Source organism: Filicampus tigris, chromosome 2 (genome assembly GCF_054856515.1).
Source record: "Filicampus tigris isolate MCC_2025a chromosome 2, RoL_Ftig_1.0, whole genome shotgun sequence".
NCBI classification, from domain to species: domain Eukaryota; kingdom Metazoa; phylum Chordata; class Actinopteri; order Syngnathiformes; family Syngnathidae; genus Filicampus; species Filicampus tigris.
The window spans coordinates 16,537,183-16,560,638 of record NC_141218.1 but is presented as its reverse complement, the minus strand read 5'-3'; the positions used below and the strand labels follow the sequence as shown (position 1 = coordinate 16,560,638).

General features: G+C 40.6%; 1 protein-coding gene across 3 annotated transcripts in view; it reads left to right on the top strand.

The window, feature by feature from the left end:
* neurl1b (neuralized E3 ubiquitin protein ligase 1B) overlaps window positions 1-17,639 on the top strand; it is a 41,631-nt gene extending 23,992 nt beyond the window's left edge. For 2 of the 3 annotated variants that reach the window (XM_086020838.1, XM_086020854.1), the window contains exons 2-6: window positions 8,236-8,468; window positions 10,030-10,363; window positions 13,450-14,184; window positions 15,703-15,828; window positions 16,807-17,639. In XM_086020838.1, coding sequence (XP_085876964.1) covers window positions 8,236-8,468; window positions 10,030-10,363; window positions 13,450-14,184; window positions 15,703-15,828; window positions 16,807-17,054 — 1,676 coding nt within the window. In that variant the 3' untranslated portion in view covers window positions 17,055-17,639. Of the gene's footprint in view, window positions 1-8,235; window positions 8,469-10,029; window positions 10,364-13,449; window positions 14,185-15,702; window positions 15,895-16,806 lie in introns of all 3 variants that reach the window. The other variant, XM_086020845.1, reaches the window with a different exon arrangement.
* The last annotated feature ends 5,817 nt before the right edge of the window (window positions 17,640-23,456 follow it).

Sequence of the window (23,456 nt, the reverse complement as noted above, 5' to 3'; positions counted from 1 at the left end):
TTCTCTGATTTGCTTTTAAATATCTTAAATTATTCGGCCTTTAAATGTTATATTTTGCCTGTTGTTGTTTTGTAACTATGTGAAGCACATTGTTACCTTGTGTATGGAATGTGCTATATCATCGCTGTCCTGTTAAAAACAAGTATGTCCAACTTTATAATTTTTTTTCCTAAGTTTGACATTAATTGGATGCCTGAAACCCCATTAACGTAAAAAAAAGAACACTTTCAATGGTCTTAAGTGTTTTTCACAGGACAGCAACGATATACAGGTAAATGAAGCCGCCTTGCCTTGCCTTGAAGCGATGGAGAAAAAAACAGGCCATTTGGCTTTATCCCGCAGAGGCGCTGTTGTTTCGGTTTCAACTAGTTTGCTGTGTGCTCAGCATGGTACAAACGTGATTAGCATATATGCCTGACAGTTGTGAGGTTTGAATCTTGCCTTGTATGGCGTTTGGAGCTCACCGGAGAACCTATTGAGGACCAACGGTATAGACCAGTGTTTGCCAGAGTGCTGCGAGATATTGTCATGTGTGCAGTGGGAAATGATCTCATTTGCGTGCCTGTGCGGTCTAGCGCCTGGTAGCATAATCATGTCTTTACTACATTGTATTACTCTTCCATACCAGCAGGTGGCAGCAGCCGCAGCAGGTAGCCAATTGTCTTTGTTTAGAGACAAGCGAATCAGTGACGCATGTTTATACAAACTTTTTTCTTTGTGTTTATTTAATTCCTATTCAAGATGTTATAATATAACATCATCCTTCAATGTTAAAAAATGCTTATATAAACAATATAACACTTATCTTGTTAAAATAAGCTTTTTTTCACAATTTCAGCTGCTGGTGTGCCGCGGGATTTTTTCAATGAAATAAATGTGCCTTGACTCAAAAAAGTTTGAAAAACACTGGTATAGATCAGCAAGCTTGGTGCAGTAGCACTTCGCTGCTATGCTGCACATTATTTTAGTAATTTTAGTAAACTACTTTTTATTTCTCTGATTTGCTTTTAAATATCTTAAATTATCCATCCATCCATCCATTATCTGTACCGCTTCTCCTCACAAGGGTCGCGGGGCGTGCTGGAGCCTATCCCAGCTGTCTTTGGGCAGTAGGCGGGGGACACCCTGAACTGGTTGCCAGCCAATCGCAGGGCACACAGAGACAAACATCCGCACTCACAATCACACCTAGGGCCAATTTAGAGTATCCAATCAACTTAACATGCATGTTTTTGGAATGTGGGAGGAAACCGGAGTGCCCGGAGAAAACCCACGCAGGCACGGGGAGAACATGCAAACTCCACACAGGGAGGCCGGAGCCGGGATCAAACCCACGACCTCTGAACTGTGAGGCGGACGTGCTAACCCGTCGCCCACCGTGCCGCCTATCTTAAATTATTCGGCCTTTAAATGTTATATTTTGCCTGTTGTTGTTTTGTAACTATGTGAAGCACATTGTTACCTTGTGTATGGAGCCAGATGTGTAAGCCAGATCCGGCCCGCCACATCATTTTATGTTGCCTGCGAAAGCAAATTATGTGCATCAATTCTCTTGCTGAAATACCAAAATTGCAAATTGTCTTCCTTTTAAAAATGTTGAGATATTGCAAGGATTTTTCCTACCAATCCTCCTTTTAAAATCAATGTAATATACCGTATAACAATGTGTGCGAGCCTCCCAGAGCTGGGCCTAACTGCCACCGTGTTCCGTCCTGCATATTTAATCGACCACATGATCTCAGTCCATCCCTCGTTGGCGACAGCCAATTGGCGTCGAGAACGTAATCTTCACGTCACAAGCAGGCGCCGCATGAGCAGACACGGCACCAAAAACAAAAAAATATCAAACAAAAACAACAAACACACACACTCATAGCATGGTGATCGGTAAAATAAAAACAATATGGTCACATGTCATTGCGTCTGTGGGACCGCAAGGTACACAACACGGTTTTATTTTTCATTTTTTCCTTACTTGGTTGCGTGTCAGGAGTGCGGCACCTGTGTTACGTGGTACAGGTTAAGTCCGTTCTCGATGTCATTTGGCTGACGATTAAATATGCAAATGGGAAATAGGGGATGCTCAGCTCTGGTGCCACCATTATCAGTCGGTGAAATTACATAATTTTCGTCATTTTGTCCTTACAATATATAATATGTTCTATTTTCATTTTCTATGTCATTTTCAGTCGACAGCAAGTGGCAAAATGGCCGCCTTGTGAGATGGAAAAAAAGGATGCATTTTGCTGATTCATTCATATTCCATAAACGCAATATTAATGAGAAGGCCTTGTTTAGACTAGTGTGGGTGCATATAACATATTATTGTAAAGAACATTTTTGACTTGACTTACGCGTCAAGTCACAATTGTCACAATTGAAAAGTCACAATTGTCAATCATCGGCACATAAAACTGTGTTCACAATACAAATAACAGTTAAGTGTTGGTCTTAATTATGCGGTCAAAACCTTTTTACTTTGGTGTGCTTCTAAACAAAGTGAGCAAATTCGACAAAGACAGCAAGATACATCTTGGTTGTAATGATCATTACTGCCACCTACTGCTTGGGAGAACTCTGCTATTTTGGACCTTGGATGTAATGGGTTACTTGGATTATTTTTGAGATACGTCCATTTATTTTCTGTGGCACTTGTTCTCATTCGGGTGAGCAGGAGATTTTCCCAAATGACTTTGGGAAAGGGCGGCACGGTAGTTGACTGGTTTGCACGTCGGCCTCACAGTTCAGAGATCACACTACACTTGTGGACACAAGTTGTTTTGAAACAAGTCGGGGGGCGTCGCTTCAAAAAGACACCGACAACAATGGATATCGTGCCTGCTACAACCATAAAGAGACCGAGATGACTAGACGATGCATTTAATTTAATTTCCAAACGAGTTTGCTTTGCAGCAGCAACGAATTGCGTGCTGCATTCTCTCCTCATCTCTGTGTGGGAAACTGTACGTCATCTCAACTTGTGACATAATGGACCGATCAGAGCAGCAACAATTCCTGATGTGTGCATGGCATGTGTTGCAGACCTGTCGCCAACAGCACAATGCGCCGGTCATGTGAATCAATGCGGCAGTTGTCACTCGCGCCGACGCGGGAGTAGAAAGAAGCCTAAAAAGAAGCCTTTCATCGAGCAGGCTGAGATGAAATTTGGCCACCTCGCGACCACGTCAAACGCATGAGGGCCGATTAGTGGGCCGGACTAAAATCCATTTCCAGCCATGCTTAGTCCAACCCTTTTTTAAAATTTGTGGGCATCCGGCCGGGCCGGAGGGTCCGACCGGTCCGGCCCAGAGACGGACTGCCCAGCGCTGCAAACAATTCACACTCTCATTCACACTTATTGGCAAATGGAGTCTTCAGTGAACCTAACGCCTGCCAACTGGACAATTGTGAACAAATTAAAGTCAGCGACTCATAACTGCACTACTGGCGATTGAACCTCGCACACATAACATATAGTTGTATGTTTATTGTAATACAATCACTTCCTTCAATTATTTTGCCCTGACATCTAAAAGCGCATGACTTCATAATCAGTTCCTGATGCTTTGATTTACTGCCTGTCCCACTCCCACGCCCCCACTTAGGCTAGATACAATGTGGTTACTGCTACCAGCAACCCGCCGACGCGTGGACTCAATTAGTCATTTTTCGGTGGAGAGGAGCATTCACTGCTCTCATGATACACGCTATCTCTATTTATTCAAGTGATGTCTTCTTGTCCCATTACGAAATCTTAACACTCCCTCCCTATAAAGAATAGTTTCAAAATGATGTTATTGAGGTTTTTCAACTAAGACGCAGTAAATAAGACCATGAAATTCTCATTCAATCAGTCAAACCTCTTTGCTCTTGTAAATGACTAAAAAGATCACAGACTATAGCCTAGAGAGGAAAGAGAATAAAGGTCCTGCTTTTATTGATGATGGTCCTGGTATTTAAGTACATCATCATCAGTATTACATCAGAGTGTCTTGTTCTTCTAGTAACATACTGTATGGTTACAGTGATTCCCCTGCTATATGCTCAGTGCATCTTTTGCGGCAGTGCTAGCTTGTGGATTGACAAGCGACTACCGGTATTTTCTTTTGAGGGGTTCACTGTACACAGACAAGTAAGCAAAGAACCCCTCGATGCTGCAACATGTTGGGAAGCACTAAGCTTTACTGGAAAACATATAGCGTGCTACAAAAGAACATTAACAGACAGACATTATTACAAAATAACCAAGTCAAGCAAACTAAGCCAAGAATTGCACTGAATTGTGACTAATTTTCTTGGACACACTGCTTAAAATCAATTAAAGAAAAATTTCCCCAAAAGTATTCAAGTTCCCTGTGATGAAAAGCTGATGGATGAGTTCTGCAGAGAACTATCTTAGGTCACTGAGGAGTGTTATTTACAGCTGGAGCACCGATTAAATGTACAAGAAGGTTTTGCAGCCCTCATGCAGGGCCACAAGGCTCCTGGTATTGATGGTCTGACAGGAACATTTTATAAAGCATACCGGTATATTTTACCTCACAACCTGTTAGATGTCTTCAACACTCCTGCCCAAAAAAGGGAAGGGATGAAAAAAATGGCGCCCTGTACAGCTCCTCTGCACGGGCTACAATATCCTCTTAAAACCCTTGGCCATCTGCCTGAGAGAAGCTCAGCCATGGAGCAAGTCATTCACTGGGATCAGATGTACTGTGAACCAAGCAGGTCGATCGTGAACAATATACCTCATTCGAGATGTTTTGCAGGTTTCCCATTCACTGGCTTTTGGTGTTTGACCATGTTGAGCACAGCTTCCTCTGCGAGTCTTGGCATGGGCCGATACAGTATTAGATTCTGACGGTATGATATGCAAAAATATTGCTGTATCACGGTCTTGAAATTCCAGCTCTTAAGTGACCTTTAAAGAAAAAAATGTTAACATTCTTCTTCTGTTTGAAGACAGCTCAGTAAGTCACAGTGTCCGATCACTGGTGAGCTACTTTTTAGAACAGAACCACGGGCTACTCATGTTGTCCTTGGGTCTAACTAGTACCCGCTGCCACCATTTTTGCACATGAATCAATGCACATTAATCAATAAAGCAAAGAGGCATCCGTATTTTTACAATGCGTCTTTTATCGTGCTCCCTCCCTCCGCTTCCTCCGTGCGTAACTGCTCATCCCTCCCCTCTCTGCTTGCCGCGAAGGAGAATAAAAAAGTTCGTTGGAGGCAATTAACTTCAAAGAGGTTGCTTGTTTAATCAACTCCGCAAGCAGAAAATCATATTGAGCCCTGCTTAGAAGTCCCCTCAACAAATGCGTTACTAGTGACAGCCAGTATTTGCGGTTATTCTAACCTTGCCTTTTTAAAACCACAGTACGCCGTCAAACCGCTAATCGGACCATGTCTACGGGAGACCGTGGCTGGGTTTGGGTTCAGTGCTGATCCAATTGTTAAGATCCAGGTGTTGTACAATGACATTGAAGGTGATCAGAGCAACAGTGGCTTCAGTGCTCTATTTAGGTGCACAGAAGTGTGCGACAATATTGATAATAATAATAATAACTGTGAAATTATTACAATGTAATAGCATACTACTAATAAATTTACCCACAGAAATATAGTTAATGTTTGCCATTATATACATTTATAATACTGCACTTGTGAGTAACCTCACCGTTTTTTTTTTTTGGTCTAATGTACATTCCATGTAAACATGGCCAAAGTCTATCATTTACTAACATAATCCTTGATTTTATGTTTGAATTAACTAAAGCTGGAAAACACAGTCAATTGGTGATAGAAATTGAAGGTCATACAGAGGAGAAAATACTGCTAACTCCAAATATTACTTGTAGCAAAGATTATCTTCAAAACCACCACTGGAAAGGTCACATCGCACGAGACAAAAGATAAACACATCAAGAGAACGTCGCATCTTCACGTGCTCTTAGTGTTGGTCTTATTTATGTGCAAAGACTGACAACATCCTTAGCCAGCAGCATAAACAAACTCAATAGCCCTTTTATTGTCTCCTCTTAGTCCAGGAAAGATTCCCACTATTCAAAGGGGTTATCTTTGATCGCGTTGTCATACAATGCATTGCCCTAAGACATTACATTAAATTTAACAAGGGACAGAAATCAAGCAAGGATGATTTGGGTCAATCTATTTTGTATCAAATGAAATTGAGCTGTAAAATATCATATGTGAACAATAAAGACTGCTGTTTTAAACAATGCAGTCTTTATGCAGAAGAAAAATACATAAGTTATCGTCAAGGCATTAAATAACAAAAGATGTTCCACACTAAATTTCCTAATTCAACATTGATATAAATCATGTATTGTTTGAAATATGTAGCTATATTTTTTATGCATTCAAACATGACATCCAGTGACGTCTTCATTTAAAGCAAGGCATGTTTCAAGAGGTAAGCAATAGCTGTTGTTTTGAGGTTCATTTAATAATTTATTACATACTTAATTAGTTAATAGGATTACCCAAAAACCCCAAATTAATTTTCATGAAGCTCTGACATGTGACAAGTTGGAGGTGCTCAAATTTTGGTGCAGATCTGAAAATGATTGCACTGTTTTGAGTAACAATGGAACCAGGCTTAGGCAGAGATCAAGTAACACATGTCGGGGGTCAGGGTTGAGCTCATCCCTGAGTATACTGCAGGAGGAGGTTTGAGGTCCAGACTCCTTTCAACCAGCTGAACAGATCATACTCCCAACAGATAGTCCATATCCTGTGCATCAGTGAGCGCTGGGCCCGTTGCATCTACTTTGTTTCTGCTTTTTTAAGGATTGTTGTTGAGCTGAACAGCTCCCCCGTCAGTCCCGGTGTGTAGTCACAGCTGACACCAAACCTGGCTACATTTGCAATCAGTACAGAGAGTTAACAGTCATTTAAACAGAGCGCAGGACAAAAAAAAAAAAAATCCCTGATCTTTAAAAAATTTTGAATCAGTCAAAAACACAGCAGCATCAAGCCCTGAAGGTCTGAAAATGCTGCTGGCCACATTTCTCCACACCGAGGTTGGAGGTTTAGTGAAGTGTCTCTTGATGAACTGGTTCCTAAAAGTAGCTGTTCATATGGCATGGTTGATAAGCTGTAATAAAACAGAAGAAGAATGGTAACATTTTTTTATTTGTTTGTTTATTTGTTTGTTTTTTGTTTGTTTGTTTAAACTTAACATAGCACACGTTTCTTCTGCACCAAATATTGTATATGTTATTTATTTATATATTTTGAAAATAAAATGAATGTTGTTCAATGGAAGTTAGTTACCCAAATATATATATATATATATATATATATATATATATATATATATATATATATATATATATATATATATATACATATATATATATATATATATATATATATATATATATATATATATATATATATATATATATATATATAATTTTGTATTACATATAATAAGTACCGGTAATAATTGACATTAAAAAAATAAACCATATATATTTACATATACCAAACAAGATGTGAGCTACTATGTCAAATGTTAAAAAGCCATCCATCATTAGATTGCATATTTTAATGCTGTTTTCAAATGGAATCTGGGGTTAATGTATTGTTTTCCTCACTTAAATGCAGAACCTGAACCTGTATCGCAATAACAATAAAAAAATCTTAAAGAACAGTTATTTGGTATTTGTACTAGCGGTTATGTATGGAAATAGATACTATTCCTTGTGTGGTTTTGTGTGATTGCAGTGCTTGGTACAACAAGTTCTTCTGAATGCTGTGGGTTATGTGCTCAACAAGGTTGTTGAGAGGTGCATAGTTGTCAGTGTGGGAAAGGAAGTGGCTAAGACTGTGTGGGCTCTTTTACACCAGTGGCCTCTGCCCTCTCAAGCAGTGATTCGTAACTAGGGCGGCGTGGCACATAGTGTGATGTGAGAGATCATCAGGGGTGATGCGGGAAATGATTCATTTGACCTAACTTTCGGGGTATTTCATTTAACTCCAAAAATTGGGTCAAATTAATACAAGTAGTGGTCGGCCCCTTTTTGACCCATATTTGGGTTTATTTTTGACCCATCTGTTTTTAGAATGCAGTTATTGGCTGCTGATTAGCTTGCTTCTTTATCCTGCAGCTGCTGTCACCAACTTTCATGGTTTGACCTTGTCGGAGTAATGTTGATATTGCATTTTATTTATAGAACATTTTTTCCTGGTTTTACTCTAAATTTGCAGATGCAACTCTGCAAACCCGCCCAGTGGCTAGCAGGCAGTACTACACCTTGCCCAACAATGGGAGCGGAAGGTCGGCACATCCGCTTAGCATCAGTATGGAGTCGCCCCGCTTTCACCCTCACGCCAAAGGCAAGAACATCAGGCTGGATGGACAGCTTCGCCGCGCCACTCGCAAGAACAGCTTCTGCAATGGAATCACCTTCAGTCACAGGCCCGTCCACCTCTACGAGAAGGTCAGTTTGCTGCCATTGCCTGCAAAAACGTTATATTTGAACAGTTAAAATAAATACACCTTTTCACCAGAACACATCTTTATTCTCTAGCTTTCAACTCATGCATGAGACTGGGCATTGCTTTAGTGCTTGACTGTGTTTACTGTTTTTTATGTTGTTAATTTATTGTTTTACTGTTTTTGTTATTACCGGTATAGGCCTAATTTGACTTTATGCCCTGCACTTTTTATGCACCTGTGTTTTATTTTAAAGTGCTCTATAAATAAAGTTGAGTTGGGTTGAGTGTTTAGATGTCTTCACATGTACTTCCGAGTGTCAATATGGCACCACTAGTAAACAGAGCTTTGGTAAATGGTATTTTTGCTCACTTCCTGTTACAATGCTGTGTGTCTATCTCTCTGTTGTTGTTGTTTTTTGCCCTTTTTCATTCTGCATTCTGAAATAGATTGATTTTGTGCATGTATCACACACAAGTTGGCTGGTGGAGCTAACGTAACCTAGCTGCAAGTGTGCACTACATTGAAGTAAATGTCAACAATGCTGGCTGCATTGCCAGATTTGACAGTTGCTGCCTTTAAGATTTAAACAAACAAATTCAGTGGAGCTTCCATTTAACAGATTCAGAACTAACGGACCCCGTATTCAATGGACAGAAAATAGTGTCCAGCCCAGTCAAAACGCCCCTTCTAAAGTAACTTTTAAGTCTGTTAGCTCCAAAATGTTCCGCATTTCGCCAGCAGACAGGGATTGGTGACGTGTTTCCGGGTTGCGGTCATGTTGGCAGAAGTGACTTTCTCACCAAGGTCCAGAAAGTAAAAAGACAGTAGAAGCACCTGTGGCAAAAGTCAAACATGGCAGGGTTTTTACTTTCTGGACCTGGATTACCCACCTCTTTGCATAGACATATGTGGCAGCCATGTTAGCAGGAGTGTGAGTCCCTTCAAATGTAAGGGAAGCATGAATGTTAGCTTAACATCATCAAAAGCACGCAGCTCCAAAGTAGCAAATCGTATTGCCCGATTCTTATCTATTGTTATATTTTGTTACGAGAGCCAGTGGTGTACGCGTATCTTGACCATGCTATTTTGGGTACAGTAGACAGTTGGTTTTTTTTTTTTTGTAAAGACCTTATCTATGGCATATAATCGTAACAGAGGTGAATAAAGTAAGCGCTAACATCGTAACTCATGAACGTGATCAGATGCACGCCATTATCCTCCCCCAATCACCAACAAGGTAAGTATGGGTGAACATTAAAACTTTTCAGTTTCAAGCTTTTTTATATGTTTTTATTTACAATGATTTTGTACTAGACTGGGCATTTTTAGACTATGAAAAAACAATAATTTCACTGTTAACAGACAATCAGCTCTCAAGGATGGCCCCTTCCACCAATTTGTCTGTTAAATCGAGGTTCCAATGTATAATGCATGTAAAATGCTTGGCATGCAAATGAAGTAGTGACACACTTGACGGTGTGCTTTTAATATTGTCAGTGAGAAAGCGCACCTGCGCACCACTTATGTTCTTACCCCTTACTCTAGCAATGCTTCTGATTCAGGTACGGCTTCGACTCACTGGCGTGCACACTGGCTGGAGCGGAGCTCTACGTTTTGGCTTCACCAGTCTAGACCCCAGCGACCTGATCATATCTGACATCCCCAAGTACGCTTGTCCAGATTTGGTGACGCGGCCCGGCTACTGGGCCAAGGCACTGCCTGAGAGACTTGCCCTGAAGGACAGCGTGCTTGCGTTTTGGGCTGATCGCCACGGGAGGGTATTCTACAGTATCAACGATGGCGAGCCAATCCTCTTCCACTGCGGCCTCAGCATCGGCTGCCCACTCTGGGCCATCATAGATATCTACGGCATCACTCAGGAGGTCACGCTGCTTGGTAAATGTCACGTTGTTCTGCCTCAACAAACCTCTTCATCCAGAGCCAATACACTTAGCAGCATTCATAACACCATAAAAGTGATACACAATACAAGTGTTGTATCATAAATCCAACCTTATGAAGACGATAAAAATCAAATTGCATTGCTCCAATGATTTAAATATAATTCAATATGGACACCTCATTGTAATGCACTAGAAAACGAATGATATTCCTGAGTTTTTTTATAATGACTGATTTTGTTAATTAGCATAAGTCTACAGTAAATGAATTACAATTAAAAGTATAAATAAATGTAATATTAACGTTACAAAAGCTGTAATATTTACTGGGACTTCAAAAGGAAGTCAACTGAAACATATTTCTTTCCAGAATATGTTCTATGCAGGCCCACTAGTTGAAATACGGCATTATGATTAAAATTGCGTAGACAAATTATATAACATTGTTAAAGAAAAGTAAACTGCCAGAACAATGTATATAAAATTGTACATACATTTAAGGAGTTTATATTTCTAGAAGCACAAACTATTTTTAAGATTAGAAAAGTTTACATTACTATTAGTAGGCATTGCATTCTTTCAGTATGATAACCTTGAGCAAAATACGATATTAAAATTACAGCTCTTATGTTGTCCTTGGGGCTATCAAGTACCCACTGGCACCATTTTTTTTAGGACAATGCACATTAATCAACAGAGCAGGCATCCGTATTTGCATTGGCGCTTCTGTCTTGCTCCCTCCCTCCTCCTCCTCCATGTCTAATTGCTCACCCCTCCCCTCTCTGCTCACTGAGAAGGAGAAAAAAAGTGAACTCAAACTTCAAAAGAGCTGGTTTCTTGACTCAACTCTGCAACAAGCCAATTATATTGTTCCCTGCTTAGAAGTCTACTCCAAATAAAAAAGACAGTGGAGATGCTGTAAATCATGAGATGAGGAGATGACGCAATAAAAATAATTGTTTACAAACAACTAAGTCTATCATCCCTTGGAACCCAGAAACATGACAACTCCCTCCCTTCCTTGAAGCTACAAGTTCCTGGTGAATTTCTCTCCATTTTCGTTGGCCACAAGCTCATTACCAATGACAGTCAGCATTAGCGATTGTTGGAACCTTGGCTTTTTAAAACCACGGTACATGGTCAAACCAGTAATCGTCCCATGTGGAACACCACTGTTGCACCACTTTACCAGTAATGCAACCGCTCATGAAAAGCAAGCATCGAACTCCAACACAATACATTCAAAGTTTTTCTATTTTTATTTTATTTTTTGACTGCTAATCTATGGTCACTTTGTGAGGACGGCTGACAAAGAAATGAAACATTTTTTTTTTTCAGATACTTAAAACGATATTTTTATTTGACTTACTGGGACAACTTAAAGGTTAACTTGAAAGCCTATGTAGGTTGAACACCCCTTTGAAGACTGCTAAACCTCAGGAACATATTTACATAGTGTCAATAAATACAGGGCTAATTTAAGAAGCTTCCAGAGAGGGCATGGAGCAGCTGTGCTACCCAGTTCCAATGTCAACTTTGGGCTGGACATATAGGTAGGAGCATCACTGAGTGAGCAACAACATACCGGAGATATCCAGCCTCCATTTTGCTGAACCAATCACTCTTAATGACTCCTTCAACAGACTTTGGCCATTTCCTTGCCGCCCTTTGTTGGGCCTCTTTGTGTTTCCTTTTATTTCCATCACCGCCTGCTCTTAGTCCTCGTACTTACTGTGTTTATACTGAGTCTGACAGGAGCTATAGCCATGTTTGGTCAAGGCGGCAGATCCCAGGAGCTTTGGTGAGGGGCCAGTGCGCTCATCTGCTATACGGCATCACTGGAAATAGTCATAAAGGAATGGACCATAAGTCAAATGAGACGCAACTAGCGCCAGATTAGTTTACAGCACTTGTGTAACGAAACCTTTACAATGCACAGTGTAGTGAGTTGATCATAGGGAGGGAAAGTCATGGGGACCATCAGTCTTGTGCTGTTATTTGTATTGAAATGGAAAAAGCCTCTGCTAATTATGCAACCTGCATTACGTAAGACTCTGTGGAAAGTCAACATTCTGAAGTCGTACAACAACAAGTTTGAGGAAATTACACATCTAAATTTACACAAATCTTCAGAGAAAAATATGTTATTTGTTTGTTTCTGGCTGCTACCACGACCCCCAGTTACCAATTTCAATGTTAGCATGCTGCGATTGGCTGGCAACCTATTCAGGGTGTCCCCCGCCTATTGCCCGAAGACAGCTGGGATAGGCTCCGGCATGCCCGCGACCCTTGTGAGGACAAGCGGTATAGATAATGGCTGGAAAGTTAGCATGGGACCGTTTTTATTGGAAATGACAACGTAAAGAGGAAGTCAACCCAAACATATTTTTTTCAAGAATATGTTCTCTGCATTGAAACGTGAAACGGTGTTCAGAGACAAAGAGCGCAATATCATATTGTATTAGAAATCAAAATTATAATTATGTGCTTAACAAGTTCACATCCAGTCTTTATTTGAGTATGAGAACATATATACAGTAGTTGAGATGGGCAAAAAAAAAAGCTTTACGGTCACACGGAGGCTTTCACAACATGCTTTGTTGCCGTTACAAGGAACAGTTGTGACTGTGTTATGCCTATTAACGGTTATTACATACAGACAGGGTTTAATATAGTGACATTGGTGCTGTCTTTATTTGTGTATTAAATTATAGATAGTGACGCCCATATTAATAAAAGTAGTGCAGTCAGTACCCTATATATCATAATGGGCTACATTTGAGTGACGGTAGAACATTTGTACGAGAGTAATGTAGTAGATTTAAATGTTGCCAATGCACTTTATTTGCTGATTTTAAAAGAGTCCAAAAGCAGTGTAATTACGAGATCGGCCCACCGTGAAATTGCCATAACGTACAGATTACCGATCCGGGTTTGAGTGTGAATCCAAAAAAGTAGACGGAACAAGAACCTAGAGAAACCTCAGTGACACACGCAGATCACATTTTTAGCCTAAGAGCAAGTGAGTTTAAACAAGATGACTTTATATAATCAAGTCATGCACTTTTTCTCCCCATACAGAAAGCACGTTTGCTGAGAGCGTTGGCTCGAGCTGCCTGAGCGCGGCCCGCCTGAGTGCCTATCTGCCCCAGAGCAGCCACGACTCTGCCAATTACAGCAACAATCAACTGGAGAACAACCAGGCTGTCGCTGCCAAGATGGCCAACATCCAGCTCAATACTTACACTCAGCTAATCCCTTGCTGCTCTTCCAACTCATCCACCACCACGCCAGCCTCATCTGCCTCCACCGGATTCTCCAGGGTGGTCCGCAGCCTTCCCTCCCCGCTGGACGGCGACTTGCACTTTCACCCCATCCGCGGCTCCGACATCATACTGTCCGCAGACCGATCGGCCGCCTGTATCCACTTTCTGGACAGCAGTCGGACTCTTGTGTTCAGTGATCGGCCGCTGCACACGGGGGAGACTTTATACGTAGAGGTTGGCCACCTGGGTCTGCCTTACTTCGGGGCACTTTTGTTTGGTTTGACGTCCTGTGACCCGTCGAGTCTGCACGCCGGGGACCTGCCGGCCGACCCCGAGGTTCTGCTTGACCGTAAGGAGTACTGGGTGGTACATCGCGGCTTTCCCATGCCGTGCTCCGGGGACGTACTGAGCTTCAGCCTGCTGCCCAGCGGAGAGGTGCACCACGGGGTGAACGGAGTGGGACGTGGCAGGCTGCTTTGCGTGGACTCTTCTCAGGTGTTGTGGGCCTTCTTCGCCCTGCACGGGGCTGTTAACAGACTCAGGATACTTGGTAAGTTTAGAGTAGTGTCAAATTTGAAGTCTGTGACTTGAGTAAAAGAATGATTCCCAACTACTTTGCCATGGCATACCTGGAACACAAATAGAACACAAGAGTTAAACTGGAATAAAAAAGTAAGCAGAGCGTAAACCTCTGCCAAGGTTGAACCGTACAATCAGTGAAAAATTCTCTTTATTGTTTTTATGCCCTTCTGTTTCTAAAAGGGCCCTTTCCTGGTCCACACGGGATGACGCAAGAAAACCATTTATGATTCTCTGGCAGGGCAATGGTTCCATTGTGACACAAATGGGCAAAGTGAAAAAAACATTAAGAGGAGTCCACTTCCTGGTACATGGAGAATGAACTAATGTGACGGGACTGATCCATTTTTAACTCTGGGGCGCGGGAAACATCGTGACGCAAACAGCAAAAAGGGAAAATAAATACCCCGAGCAAAATAAAGTCATGGAGCGCTGTATCGTATTTGTGATTGTTTTCAAATCCATTTCATAGTTAGAAGGGTATTTTGTGGTTCACCAAATCATGTATGGGAGTGTATCATTTATGGGTTAGGGTTAGGCTGACACGGGCCTGTTTATTATCCAAATGCAGCACATCGGACCATAAGAATAGTTAGAATTGATAACTGGGGAAAAGCCTACCAACAAGTATCATTGCGGTTCACTTCAAAGTCCAGATAAAGAGCAGTTAACTTTTAAGTCCAGAAAAAAGTCTTTAAAGTTTGGGAAGGTTTTTCGTCATGTAATGTTCCCTGATCCACAGATAGCAGGATGGAGAAACTGAATCAAATGATCAGCTCATCAGCAAACTCTGCAGAAGCCTGATAACCATGCTGACCATTTGAATCAGCTGTGTTGGAGGAGAGAAACATCTCAAAATTGCAGGATAGGGGCCCCCTTGAGGACTGGAGTAGCCCAACCCTGCTCTAAATTGTCCATTAAGTGTGATTGTAAGTGCAAACGGTTATTAGTCTATTTTTGCCCGTGCAATCGGCGAGTCGGCGAGTGACCAGCCGGGGATGTGCACTGACTTTCACCCAAAGTCAGCTAGTTTTAAGCCCCAGCTTACTTGCGATCCTAATAAAGACAAGCGCGACAGAAAATGTACTCGACCAGTCAAAAGTCTGGACAGCGTTTCTCAATCCATAAAATGAGAACGTTTGTTCAAAATTATTATAGTGTTCAAAACAATGACGTCGTTATGCGATGTTAACTTCACATTCGCTCCTTTGTGAATGACCAATCTCAGTTTTTAAAGAATTCATCTTTTTGTTCCAGTCCTACAACTCCCCCATCATCTGGGAACCATATTCTGAGATCTAAAATCATTAGCATCAAAGCAAAAGAAAACCCCTCCCAGTATAACTTTAAGACATAATAAAAAAATTAAAAAAATCAATATGAGCAATCGTAGCAGTTCAAGGCCGAGCTCGCATCAGAGGAAAAACATGCACTTCCTATTGTGCATCTTCGCATCCCTCTTCATTAGTGTCTTTATCTTTGTGACCAGGAACGCTGCAGCCAAGTCCTCCCTCCACATCTCCCGGTTCCTCCCAGAGCAGCAGTCCAGACGATAGCGATTCAGATCTGGCCTTCAGCGTCAACAGATCCTCCTCTGCGTCTGAATCCTCTCTGGGTGAGAACAACACACCTCCAGCACATGGTCTATTGCTGCGTAGGAAGGCGTATCAGCGAAAGCGAGGTAGACACATAGTGATTTTTAACTTTTAATATTCTCTCCGATTTTAAAATGTGAGACTCCACATACTGTATGAGTAGGAAAAAAAATGACGTGTGTCTATTGCTCTTACAGTGTGTGATGTACTTCAGATGACTAACACATACATCGCACGTATAACAATGTCCCCACTGGCTCTCATTAGTCTCCTCCTTCAAACCAGATCTCTCTCACAGTACCAGGACTGATCTGTGAGAGGTAGCGCATTGCCGCAGGGCATCCAAACTTTGGGAAAATACAAAGAAGAAGAAATAGTATCAGTATAGGTATACCACGAAGAAATTAGACCCACTGTTAACTTAGCTGGTAACCACATTGCCGTTGCAAACCTTTTATTGTGGTGAATGAAGACATACTGTTATTCTGTTATTTGCTCCTCTATTTGTGTCTGGCAACTGTGCGAGCTTTAGGTTGCTTCCTAATTGGCTTTCGTTCCATTTTATGTAACAACCACGGAATCTGAAATTGGTGTTGACAATGCACATAAGGATTCGCGATCGGGAATATCGGCCATATTAACACCCCACACCACAGGATAATCCATCAGGATAATCTTTCAGTGACGTGTCAGTCAGGCTTTTGCTGAATTTGTTTGGAAGGTAAAAAAATGTTAAAATTTTGTCCCGGTTGTCAGTATGTATACACCACGCTTAACAAGGTCAAGCGAAGGATGGTTAGTGTAACTTTTGTCTTTGAGCCTAGAGTCTAACTCTGATAGAAACCCCTCTAAAATAGGAAAAGAATGTTTTCATGTGCTTTTCTTTACCACATTGGGGGGGGGGGGGGGGCGGGGGCAATTAACTAGTAAGTAATGGCTTTTTTTAAAAGTCATTTGCCCAACAGTGTTGTTAAAACATTTGCTCTTCTCCCATGTAGTGACTGCTCCCAGCTCCCCTCTCAGCCCTCCCGTCTCTCCCGGCCTGGCTGGCTCCGAGTGGCCCTCTTGTGAAAAGAACGGGGAATGCACCATTTGCTTCGACCAAGAAGTGGACACGGTCATCTACACGTGCGGCCACATGTGCCTGTGCAACGACTGCGGACTGAAGCTCAAGAGGCAGATCAACGCCTGCTGCCCAATATGCAGGAGGCCCATCAAAGATGTGATCAAAACATATCGGCCGTGATGACTGTTGCCGTGGAAGTGCTCGTCTCCTTCTCTCAGGCATGGTTGGACGCCAACTGCAGATTAGCCATAAGAGGACATCATTGTGCCTATGGGATTTTATATGTTAATCATCTCTGGAGGCAAGCTTCGCTGTCTAATCATCATCTTAACAAATAGACTGCATACATGAGCGCCTATATTTTGGGGTAAAGAATGATGCGATGTATTATTATGTGCCAATGTCCTTTAATCATCATCAGTATGCTTTCTCTGATGTTGCTACATGTATTCACAAAATGATAAATGTTAAGGTCGTCGTCGCAAATCTTTTTATGCTTCAGCTGGAAAATGTGGCTAAGACTTTTAGTGCCTTACATTATTATTCCGTCTCATTTTGCGTTCAAGTGATTAACTGACAATACGGGCCATATTTTTTAATGTACAATAAGGTTTGTGATGGAAAAAGACAGAATTTCAGCAATAGGTACCCCGGAATGTGTAAGCGGTATGTGAACAGTAAATGAAGTCATGTGTATAGAAAGGTTGTTCAAAATAAAGAGTCTGGTTTTGCACATTGAGAGAAAAATAAAAGTGAGTTAATTGATGTCGATATATTTTTCGTTTCAACACAAGACACCACTATAAAAGTTGGATTCATTATTTGAATTGTGTTGATATTTTTAATACCAATCAGCAAGCTTTATCGTACAATATTACGTGCACTTTCAAGTACATTCGTCATACCATCCATCCATTATCAATACCTGTAAGAATAAATTATTATTGTTCTTACAATACCTTATCCTGAATTGGTTGCCAGCCAATCACAGGGCACACAGAGACAAACAAACATCCGCACTCACAATCACATTTTTTTTAATTAAATGTAACCTAAAAAGGAAAACGGTGGTATGATGGACGAGTAGTTAGCATAGCCACCCCACAGTTCTGTGGTCAAGGGTTCGAATTCGTTCTCCCTCCCTTCTGCATGGATCCTTGTGCTTGTGGGGGTTTCCTCCCACATTCCCCCAAAAAATGTATTGTAGGTTCATGAAAACTCTTAATAGTCCTTAGGTGTGAATGATTGTTCGTGTACATATACCCTGCGAGTGAATGGCATCCATTGTGTTTTTCTCTCCGGTTTGCTGTTTTCTTCCCCAACATAATACAGTATTCTGAGATAAGACTTTAGCTCCCTCTTGTGGTCGTTATTGGCACAAGCAGTTTTAAGCCGCATTAAACGGACGAGTTTTTCAAAAGGATCATGAGCTGTTTATTGATGTCAGGGGAATAGGATCAGAGGTTCAGGGGTGCTGAGCTACCAGTCGGACAAGATAAACTTCACTCTTTTGTACATTTTAACGCAATTTAATCCTCACATTTATGAAAAAGAAACAACACTTTTGGGGAAAATATTTGCCTTAAGCTTCCAACCTGATAAAGGTTATTTATTTAAATGTTGAGCCACAGCAAAAGAGGAATGAATTGGGTTTAGAAAACAACAAACATATTGCTAGTGTCGGGCAGAATACTCGTACCTCCAAATCACTTTTTAGGAGACCCTAAAAATGTCAGGTTTGTTCAACAATTAACACTCCATCGTCAAAGAGATAAAGCCATTTTCAACACTTTAGATTGGTCAATAATTTTTCAAAATAACACCCACAGATGTGGACTGAACAACAGCATAGATTTGTGAAAAGCTAGAAAAAAAAACTTGACTACAGTTACTACTACTACAGTTCCTTTTTAACAACATAAACCGTAAGCAATTATTAAATGTGGCAAAAATGAGGACCGGTAACAATAATAGTGTGTTGATACTCAGTAGTAGAAGTTAAGAAATGTTCCACATATCCTTGTGTAAGTTATTTCTTAAAACACATACTCTGTATATCACTAACCGGTTTGGATGTGTAGACTTGAGCACTTACAACAAATTCTACATTGATGTATTTATCATATTCACAACGCACCAGTCAGACTCTTTTCTAGAGTGATAAAATAAGTGGTTTTATAGGTCATTCTTTTTCCTTTCAAGTTCGTTCAGATTTTCTAGAGACGCAACATAAATAAGTTAGGGCTGACTTAGTGTTGCCGAATCAAAGGTGTTTTTCTTTTTTGTGTGCAAAAAGCACTGTGCGCCGCACATGCATGCTGTGTAGGGAAAACAGCAGCTTGCAGAAAGTGATTAATAATTGTCAGGGATGACTCTGTGAATTAAAGATGAAGCAAGAGTTGGATGAAGAGCACGAATGGAAGAATGCACTTTAGTGTGACTCCATTTCAGCATTTCAGCTGCAAGCAGGTAAAAGGGGGTGATTTGTTATGGTCTCGTGCTCATGCTTGAATCAAATTTTTCATTCTGCTCAACCTGTGCATTCATATTTTTATTCCTACACTTTAGAACATATATAAAATAACAAGTGTCGCTTGACCTTTGTGTCAGAAATCTCAGCACTCTTTAGATTCAACTCCTGCCTCTCCAATGGACATCAACAACTGCAGCAAAACCACTGCCCCCTCTACCAAGGTGTCCCCCAAGGGATGGTACTAGATCCTCTCCTTTTCATCGTGTTTATTTTTCCTTCACTGGACTTCAGTACCGCTGCTTTGCCTTTGAAATTCAGCTCCGTATGTCCACAAAAATCCTCATCCCGCTCACCCTGTTCATTCCCACCTACTGAAAGAACAGCCTGGTTCAAACCAAGTTTCTCTAACTCAATTATTTTGACCCATCTGATTGGGTTAAAGATTGGATTTGGGCGGGCTTAAGAGCTGAAGTTTGTCACCATTTTTGACAGTTTTGTCGTGTACTACTACTGATGAAGTTGAACTTAATGCAATGTTACATTCTTTGAACACAGTGATTAGGGTTCAAACGCTAATCGGGCCAGATGACCCACCCACGGTAAATAGTTGTTAGGAAATGCATCTGGTGTAAAAATTGAGTCAAACATCATGTAAATAAGTGACTTGCTGTGACAACACCTGACAAGACAAAGTTGCTTCTTCTTAGAAAATGTTTGTATTACCTTTAACCACTACGCCACTGATAACCTTGTAAACCATTTTGTGGTATCTTTAATTCACCAGTAAGGGTAGTTTTTACCCCTTGTCGGATCAAAATCTTGACCCAATGTGCTGGGTTAAAGCCTCAACCCAATGCGCTGGGTATATATAACCCAGCATTGGTCCTGTCCGTTTTAGGACCCAGCACTGTGTTAGCTATTTTGCCCATTTTGGGTTACTTTTGACTCCGAAGTTAGAAGAGTGTTTAAGAATAACAATCGGAAATTATACGTTATTCTTACCATTAAAAATGATAAGTCAATTGTGCAGCCTAAGTATTTTAATCATAGGCATAAAGGCCGACAACAGGGTACATCTTCCCAACTGGACATGTTCCGTTCTCTCATGCAATTCATGTGAATTCATGCTTAATGCTTTTTTTTAAGGATTATACAGAAACACTATGTGTTTTGTTTGCCCATTAATGTTTTTGAATGCATATTTTTCAAATCAAGAAAGCTCTTTGAAAGTTTCAAAACAAAATACTATGACCTCAATAACCACATTGTGGGGCTTGATTCTTGTGTGACGGTCTAATATCCGTGAAATCCTGGTGTGCTTCTCAACAGTGGTGCTTTATGAGTTGTCCGATGTTAGATGAAACAGCACTATGGCACTTTCTTTGTCTTAAGGCTTTTCAAAAATAAAGGCGTCTTTATCAGATCGAGCACGCCTTGTTGTCCGTCTCCTTTTTTCCGTGACACAACTGGAACAGACTGTAGAAGGCTGTTATTCCATGAAAGATAGTCACTATGTTCCCATGCACAAATTAATCAGATTACTGACATAGTTCTCTCTGCATTTTGATTCTTCTAACCAGTTTTTCCAGTTTACATGCATTTGGTTAGCTAACATTATGCATGACCATGCGGCTGAACACGACACATCTTTGGGTGGGGCTGAAAGGGGTTGTTAGAAAAAGACGAACGATTGCAAAGATCTTCTTGCAGCTCCTTTTAAATGTGCTTTGTGCGCTTTTAAATGTAATTTACTAAATTTACTTTGCACGAGTCCTTCCGCCATGTAGCCAGCACACCTCTCCTGCACTGAATTTAAAGGAAATGAGGGAGTCAATTGCATTGGATGACAAAGAAGTCAGCTGTGTTCCCTCCCACAATGGCGCAAATGCCCCTTTCCTGTGCCTGTCTACCAAAATACCTAAAGAAAGAAAACCCCACCCATGTGCACAGTTTAAACTGTGCTTTGCGCCAGACTTGCGCCGGGCAGGAAAATAGGACCCTTAATTTCTATTAATGTCTCCAAGTGGTTACATTTGTACATGATCCCTTCTATAACATTCTCATTGAGCGTTTTTAGAGCACGACTAGGGCTACTCGTGTGGTCTCCGACAGCTACCGGCTAGCCGCCAACACCATGTTGGTGACCCCTGTTGTAAATCAAGACCGACAACGTAGGCAAAAGGCACTCATAGACATCTGCCAAGATTGTAAACAATTCCGCAAAGTAGGGAGAAGAGGTTGATTTTACATTGTGCTCAATGTCAATACAGGACTGCATCAACAAGGGCGAAGCATCTATTTGAGGGAGGTATTCAATTGTCCGTTCTGTAGTCTGTCTTGTACCTCATTCATCCAGGTGCACATTGCCGTGAAATGAACATGAAACAGCTCATTCACACACTGCCGGAGGAAGTGTGTAAGAATATGGGATGAATATATCGCATGAATGATAGATATACTGAATGGCACCTTGGATGGCTAATCTAGCGCATGGTTGGAAGAAATCTTTTGACCTCGGAAGTGTTTAAAAGCTGCGATCCACGTGATTGAAAGGTTTTTAACATAATAGCCAAGTGCTGTCACTAATCCAAAAACTAAACTAAAAACAGTTATATTTTGTTCTTACAACATCACTGAACTTTATAAGTGGACCGAAAATTGTTATCGTTCCTCTATTGGTGTTTCTGTTTCAGGACTGAAAGGAAATGGAATGTTTTGGCTACAAATCATTTTGACGTTAATGAGAATTGACGTCATATAGGCCTACATTTATTATTATTTTGAGTGGAAGAATGAACAAACATTTTGAACGCTGTCTCTTTGAATTAATTCGGTGTTTATTATGTTTTCCGCTCTACTTAAGGAGACACAATCAAAGGATCCTGGTAATTTTTTCAAGACATTCTCAAAGTAAGTACCACTTGTGGTGTGTGAAATAATCAGTGAATTGAATGCTGTACAAATAAAATGTACAACAGTTTAAATGTGAAAAACAGTTCTACACATTGTAATGAAGTTTTAATCTTTATTTTGTTTAACTGTTTACATACAGTATACTGCCCTTTTTACAAACCAGTTGTATTTAACTTTTTAGAACAGTGCAAATGGCACATTTCCGGGATGGATGACCCAAATGCAGGGAGGCAGGAGAAGCACAGAGTACTGAAGAAAATATTTATTAACAAAAATTATGACAAACAAATCTTGAAAAGTCCCAAACCCAAAGCAGCAAAGAAACACTAAGAAACAAAACATAACACCGTGAGAAACAAAACAACCTGACAGCAACAATGATCTGACAAGGACAGAACAAAAACTAGGAACTTAAATACAAGCATAATGACAAGACAACGAGAAACACCTGGACGAGACACAAAAGGTAGGAGGGAGCTGATTGGCTAATACAAGGGGGTGGAATGCAGACATGTGGACACAATCATTGACGAGACAGACACAGAAATACTGAGAAAACAAAACTAAAAAAAACAAAACATAACAGCAATACATTTAATTTTGTATGAACTGTTTGCTTATTTAGCTTTTATGAGTATTACAGTTTGACTAAACCACAAATAAAGTAGGTTTTTAATTTTCCTATACTTTTTTTTGTTCTCTCGTTCATAATAAACCCTTACTACTATTTTAGTGTGTTTTGAAGTTGATCATGATCTTACATGTGATGGGTTTTTTTTGGGGGGGGGGGTGGTACATTAGGGACAAAGTTTGAGACCCATCTGGAATATTCTTTTAGAACATTAAAGTGAATATTTCCTTCACATCTTTCTGCCTTTGCCACTTTGTTGTCATTTCCAGTTAAAAAGGCAACATAAAAATTAAGTTTGACTCAAAACGTGGCCAGGGTGTATGTTGAAAATTCACAGGATCTAAAATCATTTCTTCACTGTCTTGGACCAAACTTGATTACGTTTTTTTTTTAATCTGTATTGTCTTCCGTGTTAGAAATATTTTGTAGTCTCTTCAAACTAATCATAGAACAGAATATGTACTTCTAATTGAGTACTACAAAGAGAGCATTGTTCCACCTCTACTAACGTTATAATTGTTGATAAAACTCTATGACTCTCTTTAGATTGTATTGCTCATAAATT